At 41.9% G+C, this 12,505-nt stretch overlaps 1 protein-coding gene across 1 annotated transcript in view; it reads right to left on the reverse strand.

Annotated features, from left to right (window-relative positions):
* Positions 1–12,505, reverse strand: part of LOC113894441 (ras-GEF domain-containing family member 1B) — a 651,277-nt gene that overhangs the window by 395,869 nt on the left and 242,903 nt on the right. Inside the window, exon 3 of the mRNA XM_027544870.1 lies at positions 11,128–11,181. Within this exon, the coding sequence (XP_027400671.1) occupies positions 11,128–11,181 (54 nt within the window). The remainder of the gene's footprint in view (positions 1–11,127; positions 11,182–12,505) is intronic.

The following is a 12,505-nucleotide window of genomic DNA, read 5'->3' on the forward strand; positions in this document are numbered from 1 at the left end:
TAGGTATGTGTGGTGGGTGAAAAGGTTGCTGCTAATTGTTACTGTTTCAAATATATCCTACAATGTATATTACATGAGCAGTTAGGCATGAACCACAGACTTCCAAGGTGGTACTCGTGAGGATTGTTCAAATGCAGATGCAGAGCGATAATTATAGCTCAAAAGGGATTAAAGCAACCTATTTCGTGACACTTGCCCTTAACTACCTTCCTTCCTATTAGCAATGTTCCTGTTTAAGACAATGACTATACTTAGACAAACTATGGACCTGAATGTGCTGTTGACTCTGAAATGATGATGACAATTACAGCAGCTGCTGGGAGAGAATTATGGGGTGCCCATCACTTCATGGGAAATAGATGGGGAAACAGTGGAAACAATGTCAGACTTTATTCTGGGGGGCTACAAAATCTGCAGATGGTGACTGCAGCCATGAAATTAAAAGACGCTTACTCCTTGGAAGGAAAGTTATAACCAACCTAGGTAGCATATTCAAAAGCAGAGACGTTACTTTGCCAACAAAGGTCCGTCTAGTCAAGGCTATGGTTTTTCCAGTGGTCATGAATGGATGTGAGAGTTGGACTGTGAAGACAGCTGAGTGCCGAAGAATTGATGCTTTTGAACTGTGGTGTTGGAGAATACTCTTGAGAGTCCCTTGGACTGCAAGGAGATCCAAGCAGTCCATTCTAAAGGAGATCAGTCCTGGGTGTTCATTGGAAGGACTGATGCTAAAGCTGAAACTCCAATACTTTGGCCACCTCATGCGAAGAGTTGACTCATTGGAAAAGACTCTGATGCTGGGCGGGATTGGGGGCAGGAGGAGAAGGGGACGACAGAGGATAAGATGGCTGGATGGCATCACCGACTCCAAGAGTTTGAGTAAACTCCGGGAGTTGGTGATGGACAGGGAGGCCTGACGTGCTGTGATTCATGGGGTCACAGAGAGTCAGACATGACTGAGCGACTGAACTGAACTGGCATCACCAGTGCTGTCCAGAGCAGTAAGGCCCCATTCATGAAAATGCCCATGTCCCAAAAGGCATATCTTAATGGCACTGATGAGATCCTGTGGTCCAATTTAAAAAACAATTATATCATTAAATTGTCAACTTATCACTACATTTTATTTGCTGCAAATTATACCTCATCCAAAAAATGATTATAACGTATTCCTTGATTTTTTTGCTTAAGATAGGACATACACAAAAATAGGCAATGAATTTCTTCTGGTCCTAAGACTATTTCGCACAATGCGTTTCGATCCTGTAAATTAGGACTACTTGGTTTGACCTTGGGTATATGTGAAAATATATGGTATATTTGAAAATGTTGCAATCATATGGAAAAGAATGAAAAATGTCTAGGCCAAGGCTATAAAATCATTATGAAGGAATCACTGATATTCACTCTCTTAAATTACATCCATGGATGCTATGCTGAAAGCAAGGAAGTCCAATATACCCACAGCATTTTTTCATAGTCAATCCAAAGCCTCCATCCATTGAAATGGCTCCTTTTGATAAGAATAAAGCCATAAGCCCATCTATAAAAAGTAGATTCTTTCTCTTAAATTCTTTTCCATTTCAAGCCTTCTCCTGGAGGCTTTTGGAAGAAAAATACCAAGCCAAATTTATGAATTAACAAGCGGTATTAATGTCTTCTATGTAGGACATGACTGAATGATTTCACTTTCTCTTTTCACCTTCATGCATTGGAGAAGGAAATGGCAACCCACTCCAGTGTTCTTGCCTAGAGAATCCCAGAGACAGAGGAGCCTGGCGGGCTGCCATCTATGGGGTCGCACAGAGTCGGAGACGACTGATGTGACTTAGCAGCAGCAGCAGCACGGGCTCAACATTCTGTCCAGTGCTAGAAGATATAAAAAAGTATATTCATTGTACAATTAGAAAGATTTTATGTTTCATTTATTAAGAAATGCCTTCTTCTACAGAACTGGAACCCAAATAATATTGAACTTGAGTGCACTCTAGTTATTAAGAATTAGAGTAAATAAGAATTAGAGACCAACATGAGGGTATTTCTCTAGTGCAATTACTATTAATGTTCTTTCCAAATGTTGACATTAGCCGAAGTCTTTTGAGTACTTTCCTTGATATTTTTGGTATTTTAGAGCAAAAAGATACAGCAGGACACAGAGTACCAACGTTCAAATTATTCTCTGCAACCACAGGGCTGGGATAATAATGAACATCTCTTACCGAGAGGCTGTTCGAAGAATTTTATGTGGATCCACCTGTTCAATCCTCACAACAATTTTGGGGGTTGATACCATCATTTGTCTCATTTCATACATGACATAAGTGAGGCACAGAGAGGCTGAGTGACTTGGGCAAAGTTGCAGAGCTCCTGGGTAATGGATCTGGGATTCAAGTCACAGACATTGGTCTCCAGAGTCTGTGCTCTTAACCCTGCACCATACTGCCTCTCAGGAGAGTGGAGATGGGAAAAATGCAAGAATAAAAACCAAAAACTAGGCAACAGTTGCTGAAAGGAGAGTGCCCAGAATCCAGAACCATGCATCCTTATCCCAAATACTGCAAAGGAGCACTAAGAGCCCATTCTTGGCTAAGTGAGTGAGACATGGAGCGACAGGGAGGAGGGGCGCTGGCTGCAATACCGCCCCTCTGTTCAAAGCAATACAACTTTCCTTCCTATAAGTTAGTGATCTGTATTGGCACATATGAAAAAAGGGATAGAACTTTACAAATACATCTCTGTCATCCTTTCTCCAGCAGACAGCCCTATAACAAGTCAGCAAAAACAGCACTCTGCCAACAATGAACCTTCATAGCTTCCCAAAAATCTATTTAGAAAGTAAACAGCATTTAAATTTACTTGAAATGATACCCTTCACTGTAACTGCTCCAGAACATGGAATTCTGCCTTTCTTAGGCGGGAACTGAAAATTTTCCTCGATGCTGACAGGGTTGATTTCGTCTCTGTGCCCTTTCTCAGGCCATGGGAAGAAGCCACGGTGACCTGCCACCCTGGAAATTCTGCCAAGAGGCCAGGAGTCATGGGAATCTGCCCAGCCTGCGTTGTAGAGGTCAGCAAACGCCGTCTAGACACTAAGTCTTGGTCTTTAAAAGAGGAAGCCAGATATAATACAGTTTCAAAGGCTGAGGAACCAACTGTAAGTAAATATCTTAACCACCGATACTACTATCTTGGGCTGTGTTTACACAGGGACCCATTCATCAACACGGATGAAAACTTCCAAAAGCCTGTTACATTGTCTATTTTAATCACCGCTTCCTGAAGGAAAATTACCTTGCCTATGTGAGTGAAGCATCGTCTATTAAAAGTAAAACATTCACCCAGTGGGCTAAGTGATGACCTAAGCATGTGCTCTGCATATTCATATGTCATTGGTAACGGTGGAGGGACAAGTCAAAGCCAGTGGTTGGGTGGAAGGGATGCACAGTCTACCCAGCCACAAATATCCCCACAAATTACTACCATCAACAGATAGATTTCCTTTAGGTTCCCACAGAGTCCCCACACCAATACCTTTTAATATGATAAGGATTCATTTCCTAAATGTACTATTTTTTAAAGGTTTTCGTGTATATGGGTTGATATCAGAAGTCCAAGGAGAGAGGGCAGAGTGAGAGAGAGAAATGGAGCCCACTCACCCCCTCAACACACACACAAGATACAATATACCACCAAGTGACAGCTGAATTTTTAAAATAAATTCTCCAACCTGAGAAACCTATTTATACAACTAGTATTACATGGTTGGGAGTCTAGGTTACCATATGTAGATGGAATACACAGCAGGATAAGGTAGGGTGTTTTGATGTCAAACTGGAAAACCACTGTTTTTCATTTTTAAGTAATTTGTGAAACAGAAATCTCTAACCTTTGACCCATCCCTCAGATTCATCTTATGCCTGAACTTCACCCCATCCATCACCCTCACCTCTCTGTCACCCCTTGCCTATCTCTGACCTGTGTCCCAGGGGTGGGGGTCAGGGTCAGAGTGAGGAGGCTTGGAGAAGGGGTGAAGGCATCTGTTTTATGTGCTGCTTCCAATTAAAATGATGGAAGTTCAATAGTGCTGCTCGGAAAGTCCTGACACATGTGGGTCCATATCTTGCACTGAGAGATGGAAAAGCATCAAGACACAAACTTATAAATACCGATGGACATAGAACAGGCGGCAGGAGACGTTATGAAGCACATTTGAGGATCGTTCTGTGCTGCTGGTCCACTGAATACACACCCTTCACGTGTCAACACTAGATAAATAGTGTGGCGTGGAGAGGTTTTATCTTTTTATAATTTCTAAAAATTTTACTTGGAGAATAACTGCTCTAAATGTTGTGTCGGGTTCTGCTGTACAACAACGGCATCAGCCGTAAGTACAGAGCTCCTTCCTCTTGAGCCTCCCTCCCACCCCACACCCCTCTAGGTCATCAAAGAGGGTGGGCTGAGTTCCCTGTGTTATATAGCAACTTCCCATTAGTGATCTGTTTTCCATTTGGTACTGTACATGTGTCAGTGCTCCTCTCTTGATTTGTCCCACCCTCTCCTTCCTCTGCTGTGTCCACAAGAGCATCCTCTACATCTGCATTCTTGCAATGAATACAAATGAATGCAACTACATTCATCCATACCATTTTTCTAGATTCCATATACATGCGTTAATGATATTTGTTTTTCTCTTTCTGACTTACTTCACTCTGCATAATAGGTTCATCCAGCTCATTTCATCTGACTCAAATGTGTTCCTTTTTATAGCTGGGTAATATTCCATTGTATATATGTGCCACAACTTCTTTATCCATTCATCTGTTGATGGACATCTAGGTTGCTTCCCTGTCCTGGGGACTATAAATAGGGCCGCAGTGAATACTGGAGAACCTGTGTCATTTAGAATTATAGTTTTCTCAGGGCTTCCCAGGTGGTGCTGTGGTAAAGAATCTGGCTGTCAGTGCAGGAGATGCAGGAGACAGAGGTTCGATCCCTAGGTCAGGAAGATCCCCTGCAGGAGGAAATGGCAATCTCCTTCAGTATGCTGGCCTGGAAAATTCCATGGACAGAGGAGCCTGGCCATAGTTTGCAAAGAGACAGATATGATTGAGTGACTGAGCACATACATGCACAGACAGAGGGTACGTGCCCAGTAGCAAGACGGCTGTGTCATACGGTAGTTTTATTTGAGAGGTTTTAGAGAGAGAAAATCCGAAGATCTGAATCAGGCCTATCCTCTAAGAGTTTATCTTGAGTTTAATATGTGCCCTAGAGCAAGTCATCTCTTGTCTTGGCATATTTGTTTTTCTCCTATAACATGTTAGGAATAACAAGTGCTTTGCAATAGGAGATACTCAATAAATATTCATGAATAATGAATGAATTTATGCATATTACCTAGAGGTGTTTAAGTTCTCCAAATTACAGCATGAACTGGTCTTTGGCTGAAAATAAGAATAGGGTTCTTACAACTCTATCAGATGGTGTTTAGGAAGTAAGCTTTAGAATAGTTGCTGTCTTTGCCCAACCTTAACATGTCAATCCCCACTAGCCATCCATTAACACCTTATTTTAATGCAGAAATTACCTTTACAGTGAATATATTCTTTCTCAATTGCTGTGAAAAGGAAAAAAAAATACTTTTTAGAACAAAATGGTCCCATAATAATATTATGCTAACAGACAACCATTTATCATTCAGTCGCTACTGCTACCACTGCTGCTAAGTCGCTTCAGTCGTGTCCAACTCTGTGTGATCCCATAGATGGCAGCCAACCAGGCTCCCCCGTCCCTGGGATTCTCCAGGCAAGAATACTGGAGTGGGTTGCCATTTCCTTCTCCAATGCATGAAAGTGAAAAGTGAAAGGGAAGTCGCTCAGTCGTGTCTGACTCTTCACGACCCCATGGACTGCAGCCTACCAGGCTCCTCCGTCCATGGGATTTTCCAGGCAAGAGTACTGGAGTGGGGTGCCATCGCCTTCTCTGCTAAGTCGTGTCCAATTCTTTGTGACCCTGCGGACTGCGTGCAGCACCTCAGGTTTCCCTGTCCTTCACTATCATGCGCGCAGCAAATTCATTTGGATCTCATGGATCTCATCCAAACTCATTCAATAATTAATTCATTGATTGAGTTCTTACTACCTGTGGGGTATTTTTTTTAATACTGCTAATAGAATCAGTCATGGTTGCTCCCTTCCAAGAACTGATAGTTTAGGGGGAAGCAAGACCTAATATAAATAAGTATTTAGAACCCAGCGGCAGAGAAGGTAACAAACACTAAAAGCGATGACTCTAGGGTCAGAAAGCTGAACTCACATCTTGACTACAACATCTACTACTGGAGTGTCCTCCAGCAGGTTCTTTACCAGTTCATGGTTTTATTGCCTACCTGCGAGGGCTGTTATAAAAATGGAATGAGAAAACCCATGTAAAGTACTTTGCACAGCGAACATGGTCAACATTTGACAAGTCGTGTGGTTGTTGTTAGGTTATACTTGAAGTCAGTACCAAATGTTACGAGCGCAGGAGATAAAACCACTCATCTTTCTTGGAGAAACCAAGAACAGTCTTTCAAAAATCTTGGAAAGGAAAGGGACAAAGAAAGAGATCTCTCCATGGAAGAGTGAGTTTTCCAAGCTGACGAGAAGGCAGGGGGTATTCTAGCAGTCTGTTCCAGGTCTCCAGACTGCTCAAGTGATGCAGAGTTTGGGGGCTCTTTGGTATAAAAACTGAGATCCCTTAGATGTTTTTTAAATAATTTATTGAGGTAAAATTCACATCACATAGCCGTTGTAAAGTGGACAGTCCAGTGGCATTTAGAACATTCACAATGTTGTGCAACCATTACCTTTACCTGGTACCTGAACACCTCCATCACTCCAGAGCAAAACTTGTTACTCATTAAACAGGTTCTCCTCCGCCGTCCTCTCCTCCAAGTTTTTACATTTAGGTCACTGCTCCCTTTGGAGTTCATTTTGCTCTGTGGTGTGAGTCTGGGGTCCAACTTTTTTCTTCCGCATGTATACATCAGCTGTCTCAGCACCATTTGTTGAAGATGATTTTCTTCTCCACTGAGGACCTGGTACCCTTGTCAAAAACCAACTGGGCATAGAACTGGGGGGCAGAGTGGAGACTGCCCTGCATTCCCCTCTTCCCTGCCTCAGTATTCTGTACAGGGTCAGCTGGTGTCTTACAGAGGGCACAGTCTTCTTCCGGACTTTACATATCAATACCCCTCAAGATTTTTGTAAACCCTCCTCCTTCTCACTCTCCACACCCTCCCCGGTGACTTCACCCATTCCCACTCTCTCAATCATTCTCTACATGCATATTACTCCCATATTCATATCTCCAGACCAGAAAGCATTCAAAGCTTTCTGGGCTGAAGAATTGTAATGCTACATGACCAGATGCCTGCTGGTCATCCTTACCAGGAAATTTCACAAATCTAACACATATCAATTTGAACTCATTTAACACAGACCAAGCAATACTCATCTGAACTCATCTGAACTCCACCAACTTCCTCCCTATCCCTGTCTCCTGTCTCAGAAAACAGCGCTGCAAATCTGCCCATTGCTCTTCTCTGAAATCAGGCAATTATCCTTAGCAACTTCCTCTCCCATGTATCCAAACTATTATTATATGCTGTTGACTTTATAAACCTCTTGATTCCCACTGCCATTATTCTGATTCTGGCTATGACCATCTGTTGCCTAAATTATAGCCTCCCTCTTAGACTTCATATCTAAACTCTAGTTGCTTCTGTTATTTAGTAGCCAAGAGATTTTAAAATAAAAATCATATCATGTCATACACACCTACCCTCCCTAGCTCAAAGTCCTTTAAAAATTGCTTGTTACCCTTACAATATATCTGAACACTTACTATAGTTTTACAAGGCCATTCATGATCAGGCTGCCTTTTATTTCACGGTTTCCCATCTTCAATTTCAAGTTATAATTTCTAGACATTCTGAACACTTTACACTTCTCTACCTCTCACTTCCAGACTTTTACACTTGCTCTTTTTCTGTCTCCACCTTGTCTTCACACAGCCAAATCCCATTCATTTATTGTGTGTGAAAGTCACTTCTTCAGGAAAGTTTCCCCTGGCCCCTGGATTAGCTTAAGTTCTCATCGTATATGATCCTAGAACCTTCCCAGTTAAAAAAAATCATATCATCTATCACAATTTGGCCAACAGAACATATCATCTATGACAATTTTACTTGTTTAATGACTACCTACTATCACCCTCATGGCTCAGACGGTAAAGCATCTGCCTATAATGCAGGAGACTCGGGTTTGATCCCTGGGTCAGGAAGATCTCCTGGAGAAGGAAATGGCAACCCACTCCAGTACTCTTGCCTGGAAAATCCCATGGAAGGAGGAGCCTGGTAGGCTACAGTCCATAGGGTCACAAAGAGTCGGACACGACTGAGCAACTTCACTTTCAATGACTACCTACTAGTTCTATGAGGGTGAAGATCAGATGTGACTTGTTCACAGGATATTCCAGTTCACATCCCATAGTAGATGCTCAGTGAACACTTGTAAACACAGATAAATGGATGAAGGAAAGTGAAGTCACAGAGACCAACTATACTATTCTAATTTGTGTATGATATAGAACTAGGAGAGGTAGTAATAAGGTGGATAACAGGACTGGCTTTATAAATTATCTTGATTGATCAAATTTTTTTAATTCAATGAAAATAAACATACTGGCCTGCATCTGTACTAAAAGAATCACTTACATAAATATAAAACAGATTTGTGTTTTAATGCCAGTTCATGTAAAAATGTTTTAAGGGCTCATGCAAGTACATTAAGCATCATGTGATCAACAGAAGGATATGGCTTATAAATAGAAACTTGTGCCATCTTAGACTGTTAGTAGAAAGTTAGTGCTGCACTCAAGAATGCCTACAGCTTATCATTTCATCACAGATCACATCTTATATTGTGCTTGCCACACACTAAGTTTGTAAACAGAGCTTGTTGAATGAAGAGTGAAAAGCACAATTCTTGACACTGGTTATAAAAACTAGCTCCCCACCCCCCCAAAAGAAAAGGATAACCTGGTCTAGAAGCCATAATAATAATAACTAATACAATGCTTCTACGTGCTGAGCACTGTTCAGAACACTCTGCGTATGCTAATTCACCCACCATATGAAGTGTGCAGCTATTATGCCCATTCTACAGATGGTAAACACGAGGCACAAATAGGTTATGTCACCAACCCAAAGTCACAGACATAACAAGTAGCAGAGCCAGGTTTTTAAACCAGACAGTGAGCTCCCAGCAGCCAAGCTTTTGGAAATCAATCATTATCAACATCCTCTTAGAAATAAATAAGGAAGATAAATAGCCTTGCAATGGGGTGGGGAGAAGATTCAGAAGACAGCATATTAGCTGGCTTCATACTTAATCACTAGACAAAAGTCAAAGGGAGGCAGATACTGGCTCAGGAAAATGAAGAACTAACTCTCTAATACCGTGTCTCTAGTGATAGGTAGAGTCATTAAGTACACCGTCAGTGGAACATTCAAGTGGAGGCTAGAGGCCCACCAGCCTCATTATCATTATCTGTACATGATATTCATGGCAGTCCAATCTGGAAAAAGCAGGAGACTAGAGAACCCCTGAAGTCCTTTTAAAACCGTGTAATGCAGACCGGGACTTGAATTCACATGCTGGGACTCAAATCCAGCCTAAACCCAGTTAGGATTTGAACCCACAGTCTTTTAAGTGAGATCACACCTGCTGTCAGGACTTAATGAAGCTCAGGTTCTTGATGTCTCGCCACAGAAAGAATTCAGTGACAAAGTGATAGAAGTAAGAAGTGGATTTACTTAGAGGGAAACACACTCCACAGACAGAGCTTGGGTCGTCTTGAAGGTGAGAGGTCTGGGAGTATGAGGCTGTCAAGTTTCTACAGGGTGGGTAATTTCAGAGGCTAAAGAGCGGGAGGAGTATTCCAGCTATTTGGGGGAAGGGGTGGGGATTTCTAGTGCAAGTCGGCTCATCTGCCAACTTGGACCTATTTGGTTCTAATCAACTTAGGTCAAGTCCTTGGGCTACGTCATTCTTTTAAAGGTTGTGCCCCTGTCCCCTTTCCTCTTGTTTTATTCTCTAAGCTCTATAATTTTAAGAATTCCACACGGGGAGCCCAAAACCAGACAAACACTGCAGAACCCAATTAAGATGGCGAACTAATTCACAATAAAAAAAAAATGATCAAGGTAATGAAATGGATAGCACTCAGAACAGTGGGCCCCCATGCCACCTTTAAAGATGAGGACCCCTGCTACCTATTTCCATATCAAGCAAATTCAGAAACGGAAACAACCCAGCAAACAATGTCATGGTATAAAATCCCCAGAAATGCCAAATAACTAATATACAAGGCGCAGGTCAACTCTTTATGCACCTGGTTTGCCATATCAATAGATAGTGTCAAAGAATTTATTTGAGTTTTCAGACTGTGAAATCACTTCTTTCCCCTCAAGAAGGACAAGATCTAGTTAAACCCGAGATTAAAGAGGCGGATAAAAGTGCCCCCTGCACTGCAGAGGCCAGGAATTAGACACGCTGCTGCTCCAGCAGGCAGTCCTCAGACATGATCCATTACAAGACGGCTTCCATCAGATGCCAGTGAGGCTAATCCTTTTGCAAAGCCTGACAGCTTCTCAAACTCAACTGTGGTGAATCCAAACCAGATTTTTATGCTATAAGTTCAGCTTTCCAAATACAAAATCATTTTTATTTTGTATTGGGTTTAGGTTTATTACATTTAAATTTGCAAACAAAGATAGAGATGCCTGCCACGCAGCTTGCCCTGAACTCCCTTGACGCTCATCTTACAGAATAAAATATCAGATAATAGCGAGATAGAAATAGATGGAACCAGAGCTTCTGTATAAGAAACCACTGTCAAACGATAACAGCGTCCTCCACATCCTTAAAGAGAACCATTCAAATTTCCATCTCTGAGGAAAGAGGACCACACAATGTCAGCACAGCATTTTCATTGATGCCATAGCTTTTCAACTGAATGTCATCAGTTCTAAAGTCGCTTATTATGCTGACTGCAGGCTGGAATTCCTGCAGGCTGACTTACCTTTTTGCAGTCAGATAAGGACTTCTCATTGGCCAGTGTGCTGAAGATAGTGGTCTGCAAAACAAGAAGGTGGGAGACCCATTAGAACTGGCAAAGTGTAATGACATTGACCCTGGCCTGTGCATCTTCCATGCAAGGTGGGAACCATCTCCCATGACCACACTGATGTCTCTGGACTTTTTTTTTTTTTAATATTTATTTATTTATTTTGGCTGCCCCGAGTCTTAGTTGCAGCATGTGAACCCTTAGTTGCAGCATGCAGGATCTAGTTCCCTGACCAGGAATCGAACCTGGGCCCCTGCATTGGGAGCTCAGACCCAGTGGACCCAATGGTCCCAATGGTCCAGCTTAGCCACTGGACCACCAGGAAAGTTCCTGATTTCTCTGGATTATAAAAAGTGCCTGTCTTTCACCAATCCCACTTTCCACCCCCTCCAAGTCAGAACATTCATTGTGGGCCAACGATGATCTAGTAAGGATAAAGACTCTTATTTACTTCATTTCACAAATAAAGGACTACAGCACCATTAGATTAATTGTCATGCCTTAGAAATAGATCAGGAATGAAAGCCAATCAGTCTGACTCTAGTACCCACCTTCTCAACCACACACGTGACTCTTTTTTGAAGAGACATGCAAATCATCAAATGCCAATATCTTTCAAATGACACCTTGAAGAATCTGAGTGATGGGTGGAGCTTCTCTCTATCCACAAGTGGTGTGAGCCTGAACAGTAGTATCAGACTTGCCATCTCATCCCCTCTCTTTAGCTCACTTGTTCTTCGCATGATTGGCTTTTTATATAGTTGTGTGGATATTTTCTTGGTCTTGTGAGCCACTAAAAAGGCATTTTGGTATCCAAGGCCAGATGGGATTTATCTGCAAGTTTGTTCCTTCTGGACTATCCTATGAAGAATTTAATGGACATAACGGTAATAATTTTTTCAATAAAATTTTCTATTTTTTAATTAATTACAAAACTAAAATGTCTCAGCAGGTAAATCCACCTGCAATGTAGGAGATACAAGAGATGCGGGTTCCATCCCTCGGTGGGGAAGATCCCTTGGAGTAGGAAATGCCAACCCATTCCAGCATTCTTGCCTGGAAAATCCCATGGTCAGAGTTGCCTGGTGGGCTACAGTCCACAGGGTCACAAAAGAGTCTAACGCAACTGAGCATGGCACGGTAATATACATTCTTAATGAGTCAATCCCCTTTCTAACCTATCCTTCAGAGGCAACCAATAGTAAAAATCTCTGTTCATCCTTCCACACTTTCTCTATTTTTATGCAAATATGTATGTATTACATACTAATTATACACACTATAGTACATATGCACACAGAGAAGTTTCTTTCTTTCTTGAGATCATAGCATC

The sequence above is a fragment of the Bos indicus x Bos taurus genome, chromosome 6 (assembly GCF_003369695.1).
Source record: "Bos indicus x Bos taurus breed Angus x Brahman F1 hybrid chromosome 6, Bos_hybrid_MaternalHap_v2.0, whole genome shotgun sequence".
NCBI lineage: Eukaryota > Metazoa > Chordata > Mammalia > Artiodactyla > Bovidae > Bos > Bos indicus x Bos taurus.